This window comes from Podarcis bocagei (genome assembly GCF_964188305.1).
Source record: "Podarcis bocagei genome assembly, chromosome: 12".
NCBI lineage: Eukaryota > Metazoa > Chordata > Lepidosauria > Squamata > Lacertidae > Podarcis > Podarcis bocagei.
Window position 1 is genome coordinate 61,932,017 of NC_138137.1, and position 27,406 is coordinate 61,959,422.

At 44.5% G+C, this 27,406-nt stretch overlaps 1 protein-coding gene across 1 annotated transcript; it reads right to left on the reverse strand.

Moving 5' to 3' along the window:
* Nucleotides 1–1,096: 1,096 nt before the first annotated feature.
* On the reverse strand, nucleotides 1,097–27,205 carry LOC308569937 (vomeronasal type-2 receptor 26-like). Its single transcript, XM_081164203.1, has 6 exons — nucleotides 27,136–27,205; nucleotides 9,490–9,781; nucleotides 7,413–8,237; nucleotides 7,033–7,260; nucleotides 2,472–2,598; nucleotides 1,097–2,310 (listed from the first exon to the last, which is right to left on the reverse strand). The coding sequence occupies exons 1-6, from the start codon at nucleotides 27,180–27,182 to the stop codon at nucleotides 1,412–1,414; spliced, it is 2,418 nt and encodes an 805-aa protein (XP_081020329.1). The 5' UTR covers nucleotides 27,183–27,205; the 3' UTR covers nucleotides 1,097–1,411.
* Between the last annotated feature and the right edge of the window lie 201 nt (nucleotides 27,206–27,406).

Below are 27,406 nucleotides of genomic sequence, written 5' to 3' on the forward strand. Positions count from 1 at the left end.
CATCTTGACTGAAAGGTGACAAGCCAAGGACTTAAGTTTCTGTCTATCACAGAACCATTTTGTGACATGGCAAGGCATTTAAATTGTGTTTTATGGAAATGTTTTATGGGAAATTGTAGCTTTTAAAAGGGTTGCACACCTTTGTCCGGGGTCCCTTCTTTTCGCTTGCTGGGGGGGGGGGCGGGGGTTGCAACAATAAAGATGGGGCTTAATAGCTTCATATACCTGGCTGCGGTCTCTTGGATGGTTCTGACTGGCAAAAGGACCTCCCAAGATCACCAGATCGCAGAGTGGAATGTGCTGTACTCAGTGATCCTCTTTTTTTGTGATAGCCTTTTTAAATTTTTCATAAATAACCAAAATAAAAATAACAGCAACAACACAACAGAAGATAAAGGGGGTGGGGAATCACACATTTATATACACACATTTATATATCACACATTTATATACAATTCAGAATGGTTAGTACAACCTTTGAAGGAAGTCTGTAACAAAATAATGGGTGGGAAAAGGGCACCAGAGTCGTGGAAAGAAGCGTATATTACACTTGTACCGAAAACAGAGACTGAAAGGATGCAGCTTAAGAACTATCGCCCCATATCATTGCTCAATGTGGATTACAAAATCTTTGCAGACATTTTGGCTAAAAGACTAATAAAAGTGTTAATGGAAGAGATCCATAAAGACCAAGCAGGCTTTCTCCCGGGTAGACATTTGTCTGATAATGTGAGAAACATAATCACAACAGAAGATAAAGGGGGTGGGGCTCTCTGTTCTACTATGCTCAATGCCTGCCTTGTCTTGTGAGAAGGGTGTGTGTGTCAGGAATGCTTTCCAAAGACACCGAGTCTGTCAGCTGTCTCTCGCTGGTGCTTCTTCTTCTTCCTCTTCCAATCTTCCCCAGCTTCTACCCTCTGCAGCCTCTGTTGATCAGAACAAAGAAAGACATGACTGCCTGTGTCAGTGTCTCCGACAGAGAGAGAAACGAAAGCAATAGGAAACATAAGCATCCTGTGAACAGGACATGCGTAGGCTCTCTGACTCACAAAGCCTGCTCCCTCTTAAGGTGGAACGGAAATATCCTAACACTATGCCCTTCTGCATACAACTGATCCAAATCCATACTGTCCTCCAGAACCAGCCAGGATGACCCAGATGAGGATCAGGAGCAGAAACAACAACATGACGTTTAAGGTATCTTGTTGGAATCAGCCTGTGAAAAAGATTTTCAGTCCAAGAGCTTGTAGTCGTGGCAGTTATTCTAGGTTCATTTTCATCATTCATGACTTATGCAAAATAAAGAGAGATTTATATCGATGGAGCATTAATCTAAAAACAACTATGTGTGTTTCCTTTCTGCAGTGCTGGGTAGAATCAACATGGAATACTGAAAGAATCCGATGCCATCTTAAGTCCTTGTGGTCAGGTGCTCCTTTGTATTCAGATCAGGCCTCAGCAGAATAACGTAGCACTTGGGGAGGAAGATGCAGCCCAGGAGCCCAGCACTGGAGGCCAACATAGAGAAGATCTGCACGGCCACCATGTACTTCCCCTTGGTGCTCAGGTAGGTGGGCACAAAAGACACCCAAACACTGCAGAAGACCAGCATGCTGAAGGTGATCAGCTTGGCTTCGTTGAAGGAGCCAGGCAGCTTCCTGGCTAGGAAAGCCACCATGAAGCAGATGGCAGCCAGGAAGCCCAGGTAGCCAAGGGCAACATAAAACATGGCCACAGAGCCTTCGTTGCATTGCAAGATGATCTCTTCCGCCTGGGAGTGCATGTCGGGCTCTGGGAATGGGGGAGAAGAGCCCAGCCAGATGGTGCAGATGAGAACTTGCACACCAGAACAGGAGATGACAATGGAGTTGGCCAGACTCTTCCCTAGCCATCTCCTCACCCTGTTCCCTGGCCTTGTGGCCAGGAAGGCCAGCACCACCGTGATGGTCTTGGCCAAGACAGAAGAAACAGCAACAGAGAAGATGATGCTGAAGGCCGTTTGTCGGAGGAGGCAGGTCGCTCTTCTTGGTTGCCCAATGAAGAGGAAGGAGGACAAACAGGAAAGCAGGAGGGAGGCGAGCAGGATGTAGGAGAGGTCCCGGTTGTTGGCTTTGACTATTGGGGTTTCTTTGTATTTAATGAAGATTCCTAACACAATTCCTGCTGTAGAAGATAAGAAGAGGACAATGGAAGCTAAGGTGATCCCCAGATGGTCTTCATAAGCCAGGAAGGTGATAATCTTGGGGACACATTGATCTCTGACCTTGTTTGGATGCTGATCTTCTGGGCATTTGGTGCAACGTTCTGCATCTGAGGAAGAGGAAAAGAGTGGCTTCAGCATCCCTTACATCCATGACCACCTGTGCTCCGGAAATAAGAATGTGTAAAGAGGTAAAGTGTGGCAAGCAATTCTTTGTTCCTTTTTTGCAAAGGGCAAAAATGCTTCCTCTCTTGTAATCCTTCTCACCCACCTTCTTGGTTGGACATGGTTCCTTCCGCACATGGATCACAAGCATAGCAGCAAACAGGCTTTCCTTCTGGAACCACCTTTGCAAATCCAGGTTGACATATTTTGCTGCACCTGGAACGAGGCACGGCCTAACCATAAAGATAAGAAGGTACAGATTAGAAGGGACCAGCTGGTTAAAGGGATACAGGTCGGAGCTAAACAGTACAAATTGAGGGCTTTTGCAGATGACTTGGTACTTACTTTACAAGAGCCAGACACTAGTACGAAAAGGGTTTTAGAATTAATTCAAGAATTTGGTCAAGTTGCAGGATTTAAGCTGAACAAACAAAAAACTAAGGTATTGGAGAAAAATCTAACAGTTATTGAAAGGGAGAGGTTCCAGAATGAAACAGGATTAAATGTGGTTAAGAAGGTGAAATACTTGGGGATTAATATGACATCTAAGAATGTGAATCTATTTAAAGATAACTATGAGAAATGCTGGACAGAAGTAAAAAAAGATCTAGAAATATGGTCAAATTTGAAGCTTTCCTTGTTAGGCCGAATTGCTGTTATTAAGATGAATGTATTGCCTAGAATGTTATTTTTATTTCAAACATTGCAAATTGTGGATAAGATGGATTGCTTCAAGAGGTGGCAGAAAGATATTTCGAAGTTTGTCTGGCAGGGCAAAAAACCCAGAATAAAATTCCTGATGCAAAGGAAAGAGGGGGGTTTGCCCTGCCGGACTTAAAACTGTACTATGAATCAGCAGCCTTCTGCTGGATGAAAGACTGGCTACTTCTTGAGAATACTGATATCTTGGATTTGGAAGGTTTTAATAATGTATTCGGATGGCATGCATATATATGGTATGACAAGGTTAAAGCTCATAAAGCTTTTAAAAATCATATTGTTAGGAAAGAACTATATAATGCACTGTCAATGAATTTTGACAGTTTGGAAATGACCGAATAGGATCTCTTTTCCCCCTGACCCTGTCCACTTTTTGCACAGAAGCATCTCTTTGTTCGTTTGTTCATGCAAGTTTTATATCACACATTTATATACAATTCAGAATGGTTAGTACAACCTTTGAAGGAAGTCTGTAACGAAATAATGGGTGGGAAAAGGGCACCAGAGTCGTGGAAAGAAGCGTATATTACACTTGTACCGAAAACAGAGACTGAAAGGACGCAGCTTAAGAACTATCGCCCCATATCATTGCTCAATGTGGATTACAAAATCTTTGCAGACATTTTGGCTAAAAGACTAAAAAAAGTATTAATGGAAGAGATCCATAAAGACCAAGCAGGCTTTCTCCCGGGTAGACATTTGTCTGATAATGTGAGAAATATAATCAACATTTTAGAAAAATTACAAGTGAACATAAATACCAAGGCAGTTTTGATATTTGTGGATGCGGAGAAAGCCTTTGACAATATTTCTTGGAGTTTTATGAAGAAGAACCTACAGGGGATGGGGGTAGGCCAAGGCTTTGAAAACGGTATAAGTGCAATTTATTCAGAACAAAAGGCTAAATTAATTGTAAATAACGTGGTGACGGAAGAATTCAAGATAGAAAAAGGGACACAACAAGGCTGCCTAATCTCCCCATTGCTTTTTATATCGGTTCTGGAGGTCCTGTTGAATATGATTAGAAGAGACCAGTTGGTTAAAGGTATACAAGTCGGAGTTAAACAGTACAAGTTGAGAGCATTTGCAGATGACTTAGTATTGATGTTACAGGAGCCAGAATCTAGTACTAAAAGGGTTTTGGAACTGATTCAAGAATTTGGTCAGGCTGCAGGATTCAAACTGAATAAGTTAAAAACTAAGGTTTTAGAGAAAAATCTAACACCGATTGAGAGAGAGAGGTTTCAGAATGAGACAGGTTTAACAGTGGTTAAGAAAGTGAAATACCTGGGGATTAACATGACAGCAAAAAATGGGAACCTATTCAAAGACAACTATGAAAAATGTTGGGCTGAAGTGAAAAAAGATTTAGAAATTTGGTCAAATTTGAAGCTTTCACTGCTAGGCCGTATTGCTGCGATAAAAATGAATGTATTGCCTAGAATGTTGTTTTTGTTTCAAACTTTGCAAATTTTGGACAAAATGGACTGTTTCAAGAAGTGGCAGAGAGATATCTCTTGATTTGTCTGGCAGGGCAAGAAGCCTAGAATAAAATTTAAAATACTAACAGATGCAAAGGAAAGAGGTGGATTTGCCCTGCCAGACCTTAAACTTTATTATGAATCAGCAGCCTTTTGCTGGTTGAAAGAATGGCTGCTTCTTGAGAACTCAGACATTTTGGATTTAGAAGGTTTTAATAATGTATTTGGATGGCATGCATATTTGTGGTATGACAAGGTCAAAGCACATAAAGCATTTAAAAACCACATTGTCAGGAAAGCATTGTTTAATGTTTGGATAAGATATAAGGACTTACTGGAAAACAAAACCCCAAGGTGGCTGTCACCGATGGAAGCGAAAGCTCAGAAAAAGCTCAATATGGAGCTCAAATGGCTGAAATATTGGGAAATTTTGGAACAAGAGGGAGATAGACTGAAATTGCAGAGTTTTGAGAAATTAAAAAACAAAGTGCGAGACTGGCTTCATTATTATCAGATAATGGAGGTATATAATTTGGACAAGAAAATTGGCTTCCAGGTGGAAAAATCAAAATTAGAAACAGAACTGTTAGAACCCAAAACTAAGATTTTGTCAAAGATGTATAACTTGCTGTTGAAATGGAATACACAGGATGAAACGGTGAAATCTGTTATGATTAAATGGGCACAAGATGTTGGACATAACATAATGATGGCTGACTGGGAACAGTTATGGACCACAGGTATGAAGTTTACGGCATGCAATGCCTTAAGAGAGAATATTATGAAAATGATATACAGGTGGTAAATGACACCAGTCAAGCTTGCAAAAATCTATCACTTGCCCGATAATAAATGTTGGAAATGCAAGGAAACTGAAGGTACATTTTTTCACCTTTGGTGGACGTGCCCAAGGATCAAGGCTTTCTGGGAGATGATTTATAATGAAATGAAAAAGGTATATAAATATACCTTCTTGAAGAAACCAGAGGCCTTTCTCCTGGGCATGGTCGGCCAATTGGTGCCAAAGAAGGACAGAACTTTCTTTATGTATGCCACAACAGCAGCAAGAATACTTATTGCAAAGTATTGGAAGACGCAAGATCTACCCACCCTGGAAGAATGGCAGATGAAGGTGATGGACTACATGGAACTGGCTGAAATGACTGGCAGAATCCGAGACCAGGGAAAAGAGTCGGTGGAAGAAGATTGGAAGAAATTTAAAGACTATTTACAGAAATATTGCAAAATTAATGAATGTTAGAATGATGTCAGAGTGAAGTTAAGTGGTTTAAGCAGCAATGTTATAAAGGTGTATGAAAAATGGATTATTAACAGGTAGAACTCAAAGTTATATTATATTAAGTTAAAGGATTAAGATAAAATAAAGAGGGAAAGAAATTGCTGAATTAACTAATTGAATTGGAATACAAAAAAGGGAGGTGTGAGGAGGTCAGGGAAACAAGGATATGAATATATGATATGGAAAGATTGATGTGTTTTCTTTTTAAATTTTTTTTATCTTTTTTCTGTATTTTGTATTTTTCTTTTTTGGTATTTTTCTTTTTGTTTTCTCTCTATTCTTTTTATCTATGTAATTTTTTTTTCTTTGAAAACTTAATAAATATCATTTAAAAAACAACAACAAAATGTTGGTGCTGATCTTTAAAGCTCTAAACAAACTTGGCCCTGTACGCTTGAAGGTGTGTCTCCTTCCCCTTTATCCAGCCCTGACCCTGAGGTCCAGCTCCAAGGGCCTTCTGACGGTTCCCTCCCTGTGAGAAGTCCCGTTACAGGGAACCAGGCAGAGGGCCTTCTCATTGGTGGCGACTTCCATGTGGAACAACCTCCCATGGGATGTCAAGGAAATAAGTAACTAGCTGACTTTTAGAAGGCAGTCCTAGACAGAGAAGTTTTAAATATTTGAGGTTTTATTGTACCAATTGGCTGTTCAGGGCTTTAATGTGGTTTTGCCAAACTTTAGGATTTGGATAATGTCCCACATGCCAAACCACAAGGTACACACGCCGGGGTGTAAGACTTAGAGAAAGAGTTAGAGAAAGCCAGCCTCCTTTGATGCTGGGGTGTGTGGAAGGTGTGGGAAGGAGAGAGAGAGAGAGAGAGAGAGAGAGAAGAAGAGAGAAGAGAAGAGAAGAGAAGAGAGGAGAAGAGAGGAGAGGAGAGGAGAGGAGAAGAGAAGACGACTGGGTGCTGCTGGCTTTCCTCCCCAGGTGGACTGAGAGGGACCTGGCTGGGAAACATAGTCTGCCTTTTCTCAGGATGCCTGGGCGCTAGCGCATTCTTGAGCCTCCAGATTCCTCTCCCCTCTCAGCTGCTGTGGCAAGAAGGAGCAGCGCTGGCAGCTGAAACTGGGTGGAAAGGACACCATTGGTCCCCCTTTTGCAGGAGTGGCTCCAGGAAGAGCATGAGCAGGATCTCCTAGCCTTCTTCCTGGGTAACATCCCCTACCTTGTGAAACTTCTCAGGCCACTCAATGGCTTCTGGGTTGATGGTGAACTTGATGCCAGTAGATGCCTCTCTACTTGCACTGCCAATCTTCACTAGAGCACGAGACTTATTGGGAAACATCACCCAATTCAGAATATCAAAGTCAGGAGGCAGCTCCCAATTCTCATCCAAACACATTGTGCCCCTGGAAGTATTCAAACACTGGATTTCTTTTAAGAAAAGGTGGAGCTGGAATGACAGGGAAAACATCAGCATTTCATTGTTTCTCACTTGGAGCAAGTGGATCTCCAAAGTAAGATTAATACAAATAATAAATAAGATTAATACAAAAGGCAATAAAATCATTTTCCTTTTAAAAAACAAATTGCCTAAGGAAATACCTGCCATGGCTGAAGCCTTCCCTGTTCCCATTGGGCTCCTTCTCCCACCATCAGCACCCGCCGTGGTCTAGATGAAAACGCAGCATTTAAGGCCTGGGCTGCCGCTTGAACATTGATGTAAGTGCCATAGTTGTCTCCAGACAGAGCGCTCTCAATCTCCTCTTGGGGCAAAGACTCCCGTCCCTCCTTCTCTCTGCATCTTATCCGGCCTTTCGGGGATAAAACATGCTTGGAATATGAACAGTGAAATGCTACACTCCAAAAAAGGAAAAAATTATGGAACAGTGATGCATCATAACCCTGTTTGGTGCTCCTTATCCTGGTCTTAACTGCGAAAGAGAGAGCACCATGAATGTACTGGATGTACCTAGGAGAGAAAGTCAAGCTAACGTTGATGTCCTGGAAAGCAGTTGTGATCCAGACTGTTGCCGGTATTTCCTTCTTCCAATATTCCTCAATACTCATACATGTTTCCATTATTAAGAAAATTTCCTTTGTATGAGTTACATAGCAAACAAATACCCCAACTTGTCTCCTGTTGATAACAGCTTCACTTGGGTCCATTAGTTGATATAAATCATCTTCTGTATATATTTTTGAGAAGGCAATGCAGATCCCATTTCTGATCATCAGAGGTGTCATAGTCCTCACGAACTTTTCTCCACTGTCATTGTCTGGAGCCAAGAGACCAATCCAGTTCCATCCGAAATGGAGGAGTAACTCCATGATCCCCTGGAACAGACTTTCCTCTTTGGGGAGCATCTGGTAGAGGAAAGGGAACTGTGTTTTATCTTCAAGAACCTGGGCTGTGAAGCCATAACTGAGCTGGTGAAGAAAGGAAAGAGTAATTGTTTTGCTTTCAGGAAGGGAGTAGATATTTAGTAATCTGAAATGATTAATATCTAACCACAGTTGTGCTGGTGGGGCCAATGGGCATTTTATTCCGAAACATCTGGTGGTGTCAGGAACTGTTCAGATGAGAAGAAGAGGTGGAGACCCTCAAGGGAGGGGGCAGAGGAAGACAGCATGGAGCCAGGTTTGTGGTGGTGGGAAAAGGACACAGCCCAGAAGAAGAAAAGAGCTGGGGAATGTTGGAAGGTGAGGAAGAAGGGCAAGGGAGCAGATTCACCAGCCCTGAAGAGAGACAGGAGTCAGATGCAGTGGAGACAAGATCTGAGCCAGTTGAGACTAGGTCCCTTGGGAGCCTGCTAGATCTTCCTCCTTCCTCTAAAACCAGGCGTTTCACCCACATCACAGAGCAGAAAACGACCCAGAGGCAGAAGGGGTCCCTTGGCCGCCACCATAGGCAGCAGGAGGGGTCTGATATGCAGAAAGCAAGCTGGTGCAAGGGGGGTGGGCACACTGGGCAACAGCTCCAGCCTGGAGGGAACATACTGTGTGGTTCTCTGTCTGTTTCGTTTGATACTAAGAAGTGAATGGAGAAAGATGCTCCCTGCCTGCCTGGTTCCCCTTGCCAGTACTTTGCCTGTCAGGTGGGGGCCAAGTAGGAAAAGGCTCAGTACGTTCAAAAAAGAATATGGATTCCATTCCATTTATTATATTTCTGTGCTGCTTTTCATTCACAAAAATCACAAAGCGGCTCATGAACAGCAAAAACGTAATAGAACATCACAAATACAACATAATTCATATAGAATAATTTACAAATCATCAGTAAAACAATTATGTTCTATAAGACACTCTTAACAAAACAACAGTACAAGTTCAACAAAAGTAACAATATATGATTAACGAAATAGCACAGTATGTATAATCTATGGAACAATATTAACACCCTCAACAAACCAGCAACCAGGAATGAACTGTGCACTCTTGAATTCATGCACCCAGTTTCCCCACCGCAGGACTCATGATCTCTCTCTCGTTTCAGTTCACTAAAAGGCACATGCAGATAATGTCCATGGCAGCAGCTCAGGGCTGGAAGGTGGGGCAAGGCAGGTGGGAAAAGCCTTGGCCGGATGGCCAGCACATAGCTCAGGGTTTTCCCACTTAACTCCCCCACGGAGAAAGTAGAGTTTCCTCCTGTGTCCCTCCATGCCCCCTGTCCCATTCACACCTGTGGGATTTTGTAGATGCCTGACATGGTGGAAATCTCCTTTGAGATGTCAGAATCACTCCTTCCAAGAACAGCCAGAAGGGGATTCCCTTCTCCGCAGTGATAATTGGGAATGTTTCTTCCGCTGCCTGCAAGCAGCTCTAGCATGGCATCTGAAGTCATCCTGGCATCAAAATAGTTCTCATAGAGGTTGTAGCCAAGGGTGATGTTGGGTAGGAGCCTGAGATCCCGGTTGATCTCCTGGATGGTGAACAGGAAGGAGAAGATGTGCCAGTAGAACTTAGATGCGTCGCTGCAATGAATGGACCAATTTAAAAGACTGAAACCCTCTTCACAGGTGAATGATAAAAAAATATTATCCACAAAGATTAGTCTCTATTAAATTATCTTATTGCATTTATATCCAACCCTTTCCTGCCAATTATACAATAAAGATTTGGAGATTTGTTCTCCAATCCAGGAGTGTAGAGGTGGTGTTTTGTGACCAGTGGGTTAGTTAGTCCAAGATCTCAAAACAACTTTACTTAGAAATGAGGATGAGAGAATGAGAGAATGAGAGAATGAGAGAATGAGAGAATGAGAGAAGAAGAAGAAGAAGAAGAAGAAGAAGAAGAAGAAGAAGAAGAAGAAGAAGAAGAAGAAGAAGAATTGTTCTTTTTTAGAGATCTGACTCCATAGCATGGGAGTCTTCTGACTTCTATTGTTTATTTCTTCATTTTGTAGAAAGCATATCTTTCCCGTTCTTCAGCTAACAAATGTCACCTGGAAGATCTTAGCATTTCATTCTCAAAACTGCTACATTCCTTAAAGACAATTCTGATGAAGCAGTTTATAAATTGTACAAATAGAATAGTGATAAATCAAAACTTGGCACCTTGGAAACTGCCTGAGTCTCATGCCTCCTCACCTCCCTCCTGCAGGTGGGATAATCCAGGGGATCCCTTTGATCCCTGACCAGATTCTCTTGCATTCTTGTGTCACCAGCCTCCAAAAGCAACCCAGGAGCAAGAGAAGGAGAGTATTTTACTTGGGAAGATGCAAGGAACTGGGAGAGGCTTTGGGGGAAATCTTTTCCTGGACCCCACCTCCCATCAGCCCCGGTGGGGCAGCAATTGGGTTGTTGTTTTTATTTTTCTCAGGTATTTTGTGGTTTTATATCTTGATTTTATTCTGTGAACTGCCCTGAGACCCCCGGGTATAGGGATATGTATAAATTCAAACAACACCACCAACAACCATCAAGGCCAAGGGTCGGTCAGGCAAGAGGGGGTTGTAATCCAGCGATCTCTGGAGGACCCCAGACTCTTGAGAAAGGGGCTCTCTCCTTCAGAGGTAGGGACCAGGGTCCCTTAAGGACTTTGACATCCTTCTGTAAAGAATTACTTACTCCACAATCCTGGTGAAGGGTGTCTGGGAGAAGACATAGGGATCATATTCTAAAAAATCTTTTGGAGATACGATTCCACCAATGAGAAAGTCTCCAGGCTGGTAGTAATTGCGAGCATCAGTTTCAGACTCCCCAGCCGTGAGATAGGGGCTCTCTCCTTCAGAGATAGGGACCAGGGAAGGTTAAAGACTTTTACATTCCTAGGTAAAGAATTACTTACATCAAATGGTTGGTGAAGGGTGTCTGGTTAAAGACATATGGATTATGTTCCAAAATATATTGTGGAGATACGATTCCACCAATGAGAAAGTCTCCAGGTTGGTAGTAATTGCGAGCATCAATTTCATCTCTGATCAGATTCAAGGGGCATTTTGCCTTCTGCTTCACACAGACTCCTTGGGAGCAAATTAGCAGCAGGAGCAGCAGGGATCTCATCCTGGCTCTGCCTCCTTCACATCTGCTACGTGTGTGGCTCCTCTTCCTTCCTGACCCAGCCAAGCAGGAGAATCACAAGACTCTCGCAAGACCAAAGCTGCAGAGGCTTTCCTGGGGTGGGGTGGGGGGCTCAGCTCTGGCTACCCTCTCCCCTCCAGCCCTTCACCTGCTCCAGTCTTCACTCACTCTGTCCCCAACATTTCTTTTCCAGTCCAGGTACAATTAATAATGTCATGCTGTTGGTGCTTCAGATGCAATCTCCAGAAATATCTCTTGGGCTTTTAGAAGAAGAAATCACTATGATTTTGATAATTATAAGTGGAAGAAATCTCACCTAGATAACTTTCTGGTGTCTTGAATGCCTCAAGCAGTAGCTGCAGAGCTGGAGGAAAACATGTTTGCAATGCTGCTCTAATATTTGGCATAAATCAAGGGGGGAGGGCAGAGTTTGGCCTGTTGCAGGAACCCCTCCCCCAACCATTCAGTTGCACAAGCACCACACACACACACACACACACACACACACACACACACACACACACCACACACACCACACACACACACACCACTTCCTTTAATAAACTTTATTTGAAAAGCCTTCCGTAAATAAGGAAGCACTTGAATCGTAAGTCTATCCCCACGGAAGCCCATTTGCTATTTTCAATACAGGTAGACCAGTTCCCTATGCAAATAAACTGCTGCGCTCCAGCCAATGAGTGTAACGGACTAGCGCCCCTTGTGGCGACCAAGCAGGTACTGCATGGCCGACGTCTACCTCTCAGTAACTATTGACAGCTGCTAATACAATGTATCTGGGTTTAATTGACTGTGACTTATCCTATCCGAATGTATCCAAGTGTTTCCTCTTGGAGCGAAAGTGTTTTTACCTCTGTAGTGTTTCTGTTATAAATTCAAAGAAATTCAGCTGTACATCGGATCTGTACCGTTCCACTTTTGTTCTGCACCTTGGAAGAAGGACTAACAAAGGGGGAGGCTTGACACAGGGCAGCCATAAGCCCCCAAGCGTACCAACACGTCCGCAGCGAGCCCACCCCAGCGGGCGTGCCCACATTGATGGTGCCAGAAAGTGGACCATTTCGCTTACAAAGAACTTGCATATGGAAGTGGATTCAGTACAGACCAAAACAAAGGACAGTGACCAGCCCTTCTCTCTGGGAGCAGGAAACTGTGAACTCCTCTTTGTCCTCTGGAATGTACTCATGGGGAGGGGGAAAGGAGGAACTGGACAGGTGACAGGACAGTCAGGTTACCACATCAACCCCTCCTCTTTGTGATGTATCAATGATGTAGTCATGATGTAATTATGATGTAGTGTTAGGGGTGTAGCATGGGGAATGAGTAACTAAAAAAAGCTGGGGTCTTCTTTTGTTTGGGACTTCCATCTTGCTTTGTCTTGCAGTGAGTTGGAGTCCTGTCGGGATAGTCTCAATAAAGACCAAGCCTACTGGCTGCTGTTTTGCTCCAATTTTCCTGGTTGGTGTCCTTGCTTTTTGTCCAAGGGAGCCCTCGGATTTCTCCCTTAACAGTTTGGCGACTGTGCTCAGGGACTCTTGGTTCTCCTATGAAGACGAGGGGGGAAATAGAGGGGATCGGGCGCCACTGGGCAACCTTAGCCCAGAGATCCCTTTTCTCTCCCTGCCTTCCCTTTGTGGGAGGTAATCAACTGTCACCAAAGGCTCAGCTAGGAGGAGCAAAGGCAAGGTCAAGCTGGCCAACTAAGGATCCTGGGATCCACGAGGGATGTTCCCAGGACGTGAGTATGGTTTGAAATTAGTGCACTGGGAGGGGTGTGTGTGGAAGGATAACATCTCCACGACAACCAAAGCTTTCCTTTTTTTCCCACTCCCCGACCTGATCCCTCGGAGTACGGCCAGAGAAGGTCATGGGAAACCTTTTTCTCTCTCTCCTCGACCCGATCCATCAGAGTTTGCCCAGAAAGGGTCGTGGAAAACTCACCACTTTCCTGAACAATACCCTTCTACCCTATCCTTCAGACTACGGCCAGAGAAGGTCGAAGGGACTTTACCTACTCCTATACGCTTCTTTTCTCCTTAAATCAAACGAAGCCGCACCTCTGGCACGATGACCCTTGTTGGGATGACTCGTGTACGTGAGAACGCAAGGTTGTTTGTTCTTTTCCAAACTTTTGTTTTCTCGGGTCCCAATCTGGCATTGCGATGTGCAAGTGTCCACTAGAGAAACCCGAATCTAGCATTTGAGTTCAGGAAGGAGGTTGTTGTGGACGGTAGAGTGGGAGGTTCACCGAAGAAGACAGGGCCCCGCACTAGGATTAGTTTTATGAGCAGCTCTGAGTGAATTCTGGATCTGTGGTTTTTCCGGGTTAAGAGACCTGTGGTTTGCAGGCCAGTTGCCCGTGGTTTTAATTGTACACAGGGATTGCCTGGTTTTAGATTTCTGCTAGCCTTCTCTGGTCCAATCCGTCGGAGTTTGCCCAGAAAGGGCCACGAGGGGCACCTGAGTGTTAGACTGAATACTGATAGGACATTCTTTTCTCTCCCCACCTCTTTGTCCCTTTCTTGTATCTGTTTGTGTATCTCCTTGTATAGTTTGTTATTGAGCAACCCCCCCTCAGTATAAAAGGAAAATTGGAGCTCAACCTTCCAAGAACCATAGCTGGACTCCTCCTGGCAACAAGGCTTCCATGAAGCCTTTTTGCCCCAGAGAGGATTCTGATATGGCTTTCCAGTTTGTCATCTCCACCTGGAAAAGTTTAAAGGGGCGAAAGGGTCTTTCCAAGTCCAAATTGAGAGACCTTTGTAACTTTTCATGGGTGGCTTTTATCCATCACCTAGAGGCAGGGTCTCAATGGCCACCTCAAGGCTCTTTTAACGTTACGAAGATGCAAGCACTTAGATCCTACTTAGCTGATGAAAACACCCGACAGCTTTACTACCTAAATGCCTTCGTGGAAGCCCACGAACTCTTTAAATGTAAGCAAGCACAGATTGCTTGACAGATGGCTGTACTGGGGACCGCCAGACCCCCTCCTTATGATGAAATCAGGATGCAAGAGGAACAGTTAGATAGGCCCCTCATCCCCTTTTACTACCCTGAACCAATGGGACCCCTGCCATCCGGACCAGGAGCCAGAGCCGGAGCCGGGGCAGGAGCCATAGACAGCCCGGGGAATCCTGCCCCTGATCTCTCCCAAAACCTACAAATCCCAGCTCAAACAACCTTCTCCAGAATGCGCCAGGAGGTGGGGGAACAAGCTAATCCTGACCCGAATGCTCTGCCTGCGGGGGCTCCTTCAGATAAGGAAGGTGAAGAACCACTCTCTAGGAGAACTTGTCACAGAAATAACTTAGTCAATGGAGAAGTAGAGGCCGTGCTGCCCCTCAGAGCACTACCCATACCCCTGGCAAGAGCAGGAGACCTGCCTCACATTGTTTTCACCCACCAGCCTTTCCTCACCTCCGATTTAATGAACTGGTCGGATAAAATGCCCTCCCTCCGAGATGACCCCGATAAATGCCATCGACAAGGAGCCACTATCTTTTCCACTCATAATCCGATGTGGGCTGACATGCACATGTTATTAGGAGCCCTTTTTAATGAAGCTGAGAAGAGGGAAATACTAGTAAAGGCAGGGGAAGCTTTGAGCAGACCTGACTATCAAGCAGACAGACCCACTGATATGCCCGTTTTGACAGCCCAAAACCTCCTGAACAACCCTGCCTGGGATTATAACACAACCGGGGGTATATGGGGTTTGAAGATATTCAAGAAAGCTATCTTGGATGGCTTGCAAGCTGCAGGACAGTGAACAGTAAACTGGACTAAAGTCCAAGCCATCCTACAAGGACCCGATGAACACCCTTCCGATTATTATACCCGATTGGTGTTCGCAATCAAAACCTGGGGTGGGGTCAACCCTGAAAGTCTACAACATGAGATTATTGTTAAGGGATTCTTTAAAGACCAAGCCACAGCCGACATACGGAAGGCATTAAACGCACACCTCAGCTACAACAGGAAAACAATAAATGAGATCCTCTCTATTGCCAAGTCAGTTTTTAATTCAAGAGATGAACGAAAAAGGAAGGACCAGAGGGGAGAATCCCCACGAGTGCTAGTTTACACAATCGGGGTTCCCCCTCCTAGGGAGAGGCAGAAGGGAAGAGGACATGAACAGCCAGACAGACGTGTCTGTTTCCATTGCAGTGAGGAAGGACACATCAGAAGGAACTGCCCATTATTAACCGGGCACCAAGAATCCAGGCCCGGGAGATCAGACTATAGAGAGCCAAGGACACTGAGGCTGGAATACAGGGAACCGGCTAACCCCAGGCTCAGGGAAACTCCTCCCAAATGCAGCCCCAAAGGGCGCTTCCTCCTCCTTTACCGCGACCTAGGACTCTCCCCAAGAACACCAATCCTTTCAACCATACAAACCGCCCTGCCAACCCTTCCCACAAAATGGTAATGGAGGAATACAATGACTACTGACAATCAGAAGCAGATCCCGCCTCTTTTCCTTTCCTTTGTCCTATTCTACAACTATCACCCTCAGATCCTACAATCTTACGACTGTCTGCTAGACACGGGGGCCACCTATTCTACTCTCACAAATAGTCACTTGACCCCAGGAGAGGAAACCAGGACTGTAATGGGACTGGACGGGATTCCTAGAGTTTGCCCCCTTTCCAAGGCTGCCAAAGTGTCAGTTGGACCTTTGTCCATTAAGCACACTTTTTTTTATTAACTTCTAGCCCCGTCAAACTAAATGCCACCATCCAATGTGGAGGAGGGGATTTACCTGTATATCCCCAATGAATCTATCTTCAACTTCCAAGGAATCTTACAAGAGACGAATAATAAAGATCTGGATCTTCCCCCTGAGCTCCTAAATGGAGTCCCCCCCCCGGCTGTGGGGAACTGAATCCACATCGGTTGGAGTCCGCCACCCCAGTAGAGGTGAACTACAGGAAAGACCTGCCTTTTCCTTGTACCAAACAATACCCATTACCAACGGAAGCAATAGAAGGACTTACTCCGATGATAGAGGAAGTCTTAAAAATGGGAGTTCTAGTTCCCTGCGCTTCCCCTTGTAACACCCCTTTGCTCCCCGTCCACAAACCACACATGAACCCTGTAAAATGGCAGGACTTGAGACTTGTGAACTCCTTTGTCATTCCCCGCCACGCTGTGGTGGCAAATCCTCATCACCTCCTGAGCTCAATTCCGGAGGGAACTGTAGTTTACTCCGTTATTGACTTACGTTCCACTTTCTTCAACTTCCCAGTGGATGTAGAAAGCCAATTCCTCTTTGCCTTCATCTGGCAAGCCGGACAATTAACATGGACGCGGTTGCCCCAGGACTATGTGGAATCTCCAGCAATCTTCTCCACTATACTATATCAGGATCTGCTAGACGTCACCCTCCCAAAAGGGTCCGCCCTCCTTTTGTACGTTGATGACATCTTACCATGTGGGCGGGACTTGGAATCTTGTAAACTGGACACCATAGCTCTTCTCACGGCATGAGCGCATAAAGGACACAAGGTATCCCCAAAGAAAAGACAGTATTACTAAAGGGAAGTAAAATACCTTGGTCACATCCTAGGAAAAGAAACCCGTGCCTTAACAACAGACAGGATAGAGGCCATAACAAAACTACCCCTCCCCAAGACAAAAAGGCAACTTAGAGGCTTCATTGGAATGAGTGCGTTCTGCCGCGCCTGGATCCCCCGATATGGAGAATTCACCCGTCCCCTCACCGCCATGACTCATGATGATGCCCCAGAACAACTCATGCGGTCTGTGGAGGCACTTGAATCCTTTGAATCCATCAAACGGGAGTTAAGATCCTCCCCTGCCCTCGGGCTCCCCGATTATCGGTTGCCCTTCTCCTTGTTCATACCTGAAAATAAAGGAGTGGCCTCAGGTGTCCTCACACAGCCATTCCAAGGAAGGAACAGACCAGTTGCCTATTACAGCCTCCAGTTAGATACCATTGCAATGGGGAATGGGGGTGCCTCAGAGTGGCAGCAGCAGCTGCACTACTTTTAGAGAAGGCACAAGAAACTGTAGTCGGACACGACCTGACCATAAACGTTCCCCATGCCGTGGCCACCCTCTTTAACCTACGGGGGGGGGGGGCAATGTTTCACCACACAGAGACTAAATAGGTATGAAGCCATCCTCCTGAGCCCCTCAGACGTAACGATCAAAAGGGTAAATTCCCTTAACCCAGCGACTCTCCCACCTCTCCCTGATGATGGGTTGCCACACCATGATTGCTCCCAAGTAGTTCGCCATGCTGAAAAACCATGAGAGGATCTGGACTACCTTCGCTTGGAAGATCCGGACCTCATCATAGATACAGATGGGAGCTCCAAGGTAGTGGGAGAGGAGCGCAAAAGTGGTTATGCAGTAGTAACTGAGACTGACATTCTAGAAGCATGCCCCATTCAGGCCAGATATAGCGCACAGGCAGCAGAACTAATTGCCCTTATCAGAGCCTGTGAAATGGGGGCAGGACAAAGAATTATGATCTACATGGACTCGAGATATTATTTCGGACTGGTGCATGCCACAGGTCAAATTTGACTCCGGAAGGGTTTCTTAACAGCTGCAGGCACAAACATTGCCCATGCAACTTTAGTCGAGTGCCTGGTGAACTCCACACACCTTCCCGATGCCAAGGTGGTGGTGCACTGTAAAGCAGACACAAAGGGAAAGGATCTGATCCCAGTCAGAAACCGATGCGTGATCAGGCAGCACAGGAAGCGACTTTATGGCCCCTACCACCGGACAATGGATTCCAGGGAGCACCATTACCTTCTGATGTTGATTTCGAACTAATGTATAAAACAGTGACTCCAGAAGAACTAGAGGGATGGAGGGAACAGGGGGCTGTTTTAAAAGGCGGCATTTGGTACCTCCCCGAGAAAAAACTCTTTTTTTTAATAAATATTTTTATTGCATTTTTTTTCCAGATACAAATGTAACGTCAGATATATCAAAAGAGAACAGTAAGAAGAAAGAAAGAAAGAAAAAACAACAACCATCTTTCCAAAACCTTTTCTCATGACCAACCGGACTTCCGCACATCTCCCACACCCTGCATTCTTTACAATAAAAATATCAGCAAATTGTTACCTTGTTTCATGCATTCCTTTGTACTTTCAAATAGTTATATTTTGTGTTTAAAATACTTATTGTCAGATTACTTTGCCTTAAGATAAATATAATATTACTTTACACATTAGTCCTTTAGTGTTTATGACTTAATTTCCCCTATCGCCAAATATTATTGCTGAAGCTAAATTTTCCACGTCATGCAAATTCTTAACATTCATATAACTTATAATATTTTTCTAAATAGTCTTTAAATTTTTTCCAATCCTCTTCCATTGTTTCTTCTCCCAAATCTCGGATTCTGCCAGTCATTTCAGCCAATTCCATATAGTCCATCAATTGCGTCTGCCACTCTTCCAGTGTGGGCAAATCTTGTGTCTTCCAGTATTTTGCAATAAGTATTCTTGCTGCTGTTGTTGCATACATATAAAAAGTTCTGTCCTTCTTTAACACCTTTTGGCCGACCATGCCCAGGAGGAAGGCCTCTGGTTTCTTGGGAAAGGTGTACTTAAACACCTTTTTTAGCTCATTATAAATCATTTCCCAGAAGACCTTCACTTTTGGGCAAGTCCACCAGAGGTGAAAGAATGTCCCTTCAGCCTCCTTACATTTCCAACATTTATTATCAGACAAATGATATATCTTAGCAAGCTTGACTGGGGTCATGTACCACCTGTATATCATTTTCATAATATTTTCTTTCAAGGCATTACATGCCGTAAATTTCATTCCGGTGGTCCATAACCTTTCCCAGTCTTCAAACATAATGTTGTACCCAATGTCCTGAGCCCATTTTATCATGGCTGATTTAACTGTCTCGTCCTGAGTGTTCCATCTAAGCAGCAAGTTATACATTCTCGAAAGTACCTTAGTCTTTGGTTCTAACAATTCTGTCTCTAGTTTCGATTTTTCCACCTGGAAGCCTGTTTTTTATCCAACTTAAAAACCTCCTGTATTTGAGCATAATGAAACCAATCTTGCACCTTATTCTTTAGTTTTTCATAGCTCTGCAACCTCCAATTTTCTCCAATTCTTTCTATGATTTCTCCATATTTCGGCCAACCAACCTCCATATTAGGTTTTTTTTTGGGCCTTGGCCTCTGCTGGTGATAGCCACCTCGGGGTCTTACCTTCTAATAAGTCTTTATATTTTGTCCAGACCATGAATATCGCTTTCCTGACAATATGGTTTTTGAACATTTTATGAATCTTTACCTTGTCGTACCACAGATATGCATGCCAACCCGAAGAGTTATTAAACCCTTCCAGATCTAGGACATCAGTGTTCTCCAAAAGTAACCAATCCTTCATCCAGCAGAAGGCTGCAGCTTCGTAATATAACCTTAAGTCTGGCAGGGCAAACCCCCCTCTTTCTTTTGCATCAGTTAGTATTTTAAATTTTATTCGGGGCTTTTTGCCCTGCCAAACGAACTTAGAAATATCCTTCTGCCATTTACCAAAACATTCCACTCTGTCCACGATCTGTAGGGTCTGAAACAAAAACAGCATCTTTGGCAATACATTCATTTTTATAGCTGCAATTCGGCCCAACAAGGAAAGTTTCAGTCTTGACCAAGTTTCTAAATCCTTTTTAACTTCAGACCAACATTTTTCATAATTATCTTTAAATAAATTCAAATTTTTGGAGGACAAATTGACCCCCAGGTATTTCACTTTTTTAACCACATTTAATTCGGTTTCCTTCTGAAATTCATCTGTTTCTAAAGGTGTCAAGTTTTTCCCCAAGACCTTGGTTTTTTGCTTGTTCAACTTAAATCCCGCCACCCGACCAAACTCATGAATCAGTTCTAAAACTCTTTTTGTACTAGATTCTGGGTCCTGTAATGTTAAAACCAAGTCATCTGCAAAAGCTTTCAATTTATATTGTTTCACTCTGACCTGTATTCCTTGTACCAACCGGTCCTCCCTAATCATACTCAGAAGCACCTCCAGGACTGAAATGAATAAAAGAGGGGATAAGGGGCACCCCTGTCGTGTTCCTTTTTCGATTTTAAACTCTTCTGTCACCACATTGTTCACTATCAATTTAGCTTTTTGCTCTGAGTAGATTGCTTCTATACCATTTTCAAACCCCCGTCCAACTCCCATCCCTTCCAAATTTTTCTTCATAAACTTCCAGGAGATGTTATCAAAGGCCTTCTCCGCATCAATGAAAATTAACACTGCTTTAGTATTGATGTTAGTTTGCAAAAGTTCCAAAATGTCAATAATGTTCTCTGGAAGCACTTTCTAATTTCTTCTGGTTTCTGTATATTTCTCCCTTCAACCTCCAGATTGGTGACAAAGTTCAATTTTTGTCTCTTTTTCAACTGCCATGCTAGCAGTTTCCCACATTTGTTCGCCGATTCAAATGATCTTTGTTTCATTTGTTTAATTTTCCATTCCACTTCTTGATTTATCAATTTCGCATATTGTGCTTGATGGAACTTAATTTCTCTTAGAATCTCTTTTGATTTTGGTTTTAATCTCAATTTTTTCTCTCCATCTCTTATCTTCTCTAATATCTTGTCCTTTTTTCCATTCCAGAGTTTTTTCTTGATCGTATTCTGTTGTATCAGAAACCCTCTCGTTACTGCTTTACTTGCGTCCCAGATTGTTCTCTTTTCCACCGAGGTGTTCAGGTTGATTTCAAAATAGTCTTTTAAAGTTTTTTGGGCCTTCTTTACAATCTCCTGATCTCTTAGTAGGATGTCATTCATTTTCCATCTGAAGGAACCGATTGGAGTAAGTCTCAATTCCACTTTCAGAGCGTTATGGTCGGAGCAGGTTTTTGGGCAGATTTCCACTTTTCTAGTCTTGGGAGCCAGCCCTCTAGTTGTCCATATTTGGTCGATTCTTGTCCATGACAGGTGAGCCTCAGAAAAGAATGTTCCTTCTTTACCTAGGGGGTTCTTTGTCCTCCAAATGTCAATCAAATCCATACTGTCAGTTAGTTCAAAGAAAGTTTTAGGTAGTCTACCATCTTTAGTTAAATTTTGGTTCTGTGACTTGTCCATATGAGTAGAGACCACCCCATTCATGTCTCCCATCATAATGATGTTGGTATAGTCCAGATAGTCCAGCATTGTCTCATGCAGCTTCTTGTAAAATTCCGATTTCCCCTCATTTGGTGCATAGATTCCTACTATCAAAAATTTTTCTCCTTGTGTTTGTATCTCAATTGCCAAAATTCTTCCTTGCTCATCTTTAAATAGAAATTTCGGTGACAGGTTCTCCTTTGCATAGATCACTACGCCTCTTTTTTTGACTTTGTCTGATGAAATAAATTCTTGGCCTAGTCTTTTGTTAATTAACACTTTCCTGTGGAGCCTAGTCACATGCGTTTCCTGCAAGCAAATAATGTCCAATTGTTCTTTTTTCAATATATGAAAGATCCTTCTTCTTTTTTCCGGAGAATTCCCACCATTTATGTTCCAGCTAAGAAGCTGCAGAGACATCCTGGATCAATCTATAAGTCCTATAGAGATGTGTCTTCCTTTTCGTCCAGACCCGGAGATGGCCCAGGTGTTGATTCAGGCGGAGGTGGTGGCCAAGCTGCTGCTACTCCCTTCCGAAGGTCCTCCCCGTAGTCGTTCAGGAACTTTTGTTGGTCCTCTGCTGTTCTAATTTTAACTTTCTTTCCTTTGAGATTAAAAGATAGTCCTTGGGGGAACTCCCACCTATAGGAAATTGAGTTGTTTCTCAGTAGTCTTGCTAGATCTGTATATGTAGCTCTTAAATCCAAAAGTTGTTTCGGTATGTCTCTGTAGATTTCTGCTTTTTTACCCTGGATCACCAGTGGTTTTTTAAAATGTAGGCCTAATATTTTGTCTCTTTCTTGCCTAGATCTCAAAATGATCAGGCAATCTCTAGATCTGTCCTTCCTCACCACTCTTCCCAGTCTAAAAGCGGTGACAATTTTAAAGTCCTTATCTTCTTCTATGCCCCAGAACTTTGATAATTCTGATGTCAAAAAACCAATCAAATCTTCTTGTTCAAGTTCTGGTATTGCTCTTAATCTAAGATTATTTTCCTGATTTTTCAATTCCACCATAGACAGATAGGCCTGCTGTTCATTAATTTGCCTGCACAATGGCCTTACTTCCCTTCTTACTTCCTCGGCCTTCTTATTAGCTTGTTCTGCTTTTTGATTTGCTTCCTCAGCCAGTTTGCGATTTTCTGCAGTTGTTGTTTGGAGGTTCCCAATTACTTGTGTATTTTGGGAGACTTGCTCAGTCAGTTTATTGATAGTGGTTGTAACTTGATCAAATTTTGTATTTAAAGCTGCCAGCTGTTCCAGAATTTGTTTAGAAATTGGATCAGTCCCTCCTGAAGCCATATCCTCTGGAGCTGGCTCTTGAGCTGGCTGAACAACTTCTCCTTCTTGCAGTGTTAAAATAGTAGGAACAGATGATCTACGTGGCTGAACAGTCAACGTTGTCTGTAGCAGTTGCTGTACAGATTGTTTTGCTTTCGTCTTGGCCACCCTTGTTTTCCCTGTGCCACTCATTCCACAGCTGTCTATGCGTCAAGGTCAAATTGTAAATCCCATGGGAAAGACAGTCCAAAATATAAACAACCACCCAGAAGATAGTCCAAATAATATGCAGTTCCCAGAGACTTATTAATCCCAAATCCACTAGAGGGAGCTCCCCTGTAATTCAGAGGAAGGAAGAAACTTTTTCCACCATTAAACAGCAATCCAAAAAAAAAAAAAAAGAATTAAAGAGGCACCTTCAATGTCCCTTTAAATTTGCAGAGCTTTCCCCAAGTAAAACAAGGTTTCAGTAGTGATGCAAGTAGCAATTTCTTATTTGTATCCAACAATGCTCAACAGTAGCACTTCCACCTTTAGATACAGTTTCCGCAATTTGACAGTTCTTTTATCCTGGCAGCCCAGCGATTTGGTTTTTCAACTTTTATAATCCGCTAAATAGAGGAGAGGTTCCAGTTCAAATCAAATCCATTTACACAAAGCTGGTCCTTTTCCCTTCTAAATAAATAAGTTCAAATTTTGCACGATTAAAGCAACTTCCTTTTGTAATCCTTTTCAAAGCGCTTCCCGCTTGTCAGAGTCTTTGCTTTGATCTTTAAGCAGAATCGGAAGGCGGACTTCCTGTTTTCGTCTCCCGTTTTCAGCCGAATTTAAAAATTTTAGTCCCAAAAGATTCTTATAATCCTTACTCACGAGTATGGAGTTTTAGAGCCTGATGTTCCAGGAAGAAAGGACAGCGCTCATCAGCAGCAGCCGCGCGGCTTCGCTTCCGCAGAAAGAGCGATGAACTCACAGCACCGCTCCCCCTTTCACGTTACGGAGCCCCTTACGGGGTTCCTTCACCGTTTCTGGGGTCGCTCCTGGTGCCCGCCGAGTCCCACGGCCACGAGCTCACTCTGCCCGTGGTTTTTCTTGATGGGTCGTCGCTGTGCCGCAGCGCACGACCCTTTTCCGCGGAGCCCCTCTTCAGAGACCGAAGAGGACCGCCATTGCTGTTTCGCGCCGCCTCCGGAAGTCCGCCGAGAAAAAACTCTTGATGCCGAGACTCTGTGTGCCAAAACATCTAAGAATATTACACCAATGTACTCGTTGGGGAAGGGACAAGCTTGTGGATAGTATGAAACGCTGCTGGTATGCGCCAGGACTAGCCCTCGCTGCAAAGGCTGCAGTTTAAAATTGCCATACCTGTCATGCCTTCAACCCAAAGCACGCTGCCAGAACCCCACCGGGAGCTAGACCTTGGGCTGTTCTTCCATTGGAAAGTCTGCAAGTGGACTTCAGGTTGTGGCAAAAGCCTTGTTACATGAAATCATACCACCTTTCGGGGTCCCAAGTCACACAGACAGCGACAGAGGATCCCATTTTACATCGGATGTGGTCCAACAAATAGCCAAAGCATTGGGAATTTAATGGAAAGTGCATACCCCGTACGACCCACCGTCCTCCGGCCAGGTTGAAAGAATGAACCAGCAGCTCAAGTCACAATTAGGGAAACTTTGTAAAACCGCCGGATTGAAGTGCGTCAATGCTCTCCCCTTGGTACTACATAACATAAGAGGGTGCCCCAGGGGAAACCTGAACCTTTCTTCGTATGAGCTACTCTGTGGGAGACCTTCCCCTGTGTACCACACCCAATTTCCCCCTTCTGAACTAGAGGTGGGAGAATCAGAACTAACTCAATATGTAATCCAGCTCCAGAAGCAATTGATTACTCTCCACAGGTATGCATCTGGGAGTCAAAATATATCCCTGGATGAGAAGATCCACTCTTTCCAGCCGGGCGACTGGGTATTGACAAAGACCTACCACAAGGTGCCGTTGGAACCCACCTGGGAGGGACCCTATCAGGTATTACGGACTACCCCCACTTCTCTTAAGGTAGCGGAAAAGTTGGCCACACACGCTGCAAAGCTGCCCTTCCACCCACTGACGCCACAGACCAGGACGACATCCCTACAATCTACGCCACCCCACCACAACCCAGGGACGACAGCGATTCTGAGGACCTCCCACAGACTGGACCAGTTCGGGGCACGGATCAAGCCCAACAGACCGGACCAGTTCAGCAGACCGGACCAGCTCCACCTACAACAACGACCCACCGGACATCCGAAAAACTTCCCACCGCAGACGATCAAGGGAGACCCCCAATTTGCCTCCTACTATGCAAAGCAACGCCGCTTTGACAGCTCCTGTTTGACAGCTCGTGTTTGACTCGCCGCTCTGACAACCCGCCACTTTTGACAGCTTACATTTCCCGCCTCATCCTACCGCCCCTACTATCCCCCATGATTTCCATCAGTACCAGTCCGCTTTTCCTCTTATCTTTCCTCCTCACACCCTGCATTTCCACTACCTTTCTTCCCTACTCCAAGACTGCCATACCCACAAACCCCCAACACCACTGGTGTCCGGGACTACAAGTTGAACAACAACACATGGATTTTGGAATTGTGGACATGGTGAAGAAGGGGTCATTAGACCGGTTGGGTGACTTTGACTTTTGCTCTCCAGAAACCCGTGTTCTCCTCTGCTACTTGGTCTTATCAACCTTGACAACCCACCAGACCCAGGAACTATTCATCTGCTCACCAACTTATACCCTCCTAGAGAAACTCATCCTAACCCGCAATAACACTTGGAATTGAGCCCAATGCTTGAATGGCTCCTATACACGTTTTTCTGACGGCGGAGTCTTCCAACCAATTAACTGGACATTACTGGACAATGGGGGAGGAGAGTCTGTTTATACAGACCGGAATCACCCAACCCACCGCCTGATCCATGGATTTCATTGCCAACGTGTCGACTCCACACCCCGACCCCGACCCACTATCCTCCAAGGGGTCTGTCTACAGATATTCTGCTGTGTATGGGACATTGGTCTGGCCTCTACATGGGAGGGCAAAGCCTACCTGGAAGGCTGGTATCACTCCACTACTGGCCCTGCACCCACAGAGTGGGACACTACTGGCCCACAAAGGTGCAGGGGACTGGCTACAAACCTATCTATACCGCCAAGACCCCTTGCATCCCATAGGCACAGCACCCCAACAAACGGGGTGTCAAATATACCTACCAATGAAGACCTCCTCTTCACTTGGCACTCCAATTCCTACGTAAAACTTGTGGCTTGATGATGGAGTCCGGCACACTTTCTGCTGCGCCACACTGGACCCCTTTGCTTGGCTCACTGTCAGCGTCCTTCAGCAGAGTCTCCGCAGCGGTAGAAAACTGTTGCAATGTGTGTGTAATAAATCAGACTGTACGCTGGCTTGTTGCTTATCTTCAACAGTCTTTAATCGTGTAGCAAAACATCTTAAATCATCCCGGCGAAATAGCACACATCTTTCGCCTCTTGGTCAAAACCGAAAGAAGACTCACACACAGAGAAACCACTCCCGTATGTGAACATAACCACGCCTCAGAATGTGAGACGTCACTCAGAACTGTTTAACCCTGTAAGTTCTGATTCTCTTCACAAAACTCGTCTCAAAAATTGCCAAGCAAGTGACCTCGGACAACTGCTGGATCTGTGCAAACGCCCCAGCTCATGTCCAAAGTGGCATTTCCTTCCTTGGAGTGCCCCTCACTTTACAACAACACCTTTCGCCAACAACGTGGAATCTTGGAATTTAACCGCAGTGAACTTGACCCATCAATACATCTACTTGACTGGACCTACCAATGGGGACCTGTGCCGGAAATTCAGTGGTGAGGACAGGATGGTCGGAGATAGTACCTGTAAGTACACCATTGACATTACTTTGTCCGGTAGAATAACTCCCTTCCCTGCCACCCTGTTTTGGGGAAGGTGAGTCTCTGTTGCACATGCAGCCAACTTGCTCCTCTTGCCAGAAACAACATGTCTGTGAGCAGCCAGCCTGGGAGGGGCTCTGGGAAGCAGCGATGGAGAGGGGAGGGGAGAGGAGAGGAAGATCTTGCTGCAGGTTGATGACAGTGAAGACCTTTAGCGTTGTATTTTTAAATGATGTGTAATTGGGCGTTTATACTTAGTGAACCTCTCATTTTGTCATTCAATGGTGTATAAATTTTAAAATAATTCAAAATGATATCTGGTTATTTCCACTACAGGAAGTGTACGTTTAGGTGGCCAGAGCTTATCTGCTATCAGGATTTGGGGAATCATATCCCTCCCCCAGTGGCAGTAAATCATCAGATCAAATGAAAGCAGCGTTCTTACCACTTGGTTCCTTTAATAATCACAGCCAGAGATAAAGGAATGCCCATCTCTCTGGAAATGGTGCTGCCCCCAGTCCAGGCTCACCCCCTCCGTCCCCATTAATATACGTCACTCCTCCGTCGCGTAATCTGAATCTGCCAGCTCTATCTCTCCTGGTGTTTTCTCTTCTAGCTGTTCCTCATCCAGTTTCTCCCAGCCTTTCCCCTCTGGACTATGCCCCTCTGCAAACCACTGTTCTAATTCAATACTGTCCTCCTGCCCTTGAGAAGGT

What these genes read in the sequence shown, in the direction of transcription:
- LOC308569937 (XM_081164203.1), bottom strand. Translation starts at nt 27,182, where the DNA reads ATGGGCATTCCTTTATCTCTGGCTGTGATTATTAAAGGAACCAAGTG. An exon ending in GCATCTACAAAATCCCACAG is followed by an intron (nt 8,238 to 9,489) that starts GTGTGAATGGGA and finishes TTTCTTCACCAG; the next exon opens with CTCAGTTATGGCTTCACAGC. An exon ending in GGCCTGAGAAGTTTCACAAG is followed by an intron (nt 2,599 to 7,032) that starts GTAGGGGATGTT and finishes CTTTATGGTTAG; the next exon opens with GCCGTGCCTCGTTCCAGGTG.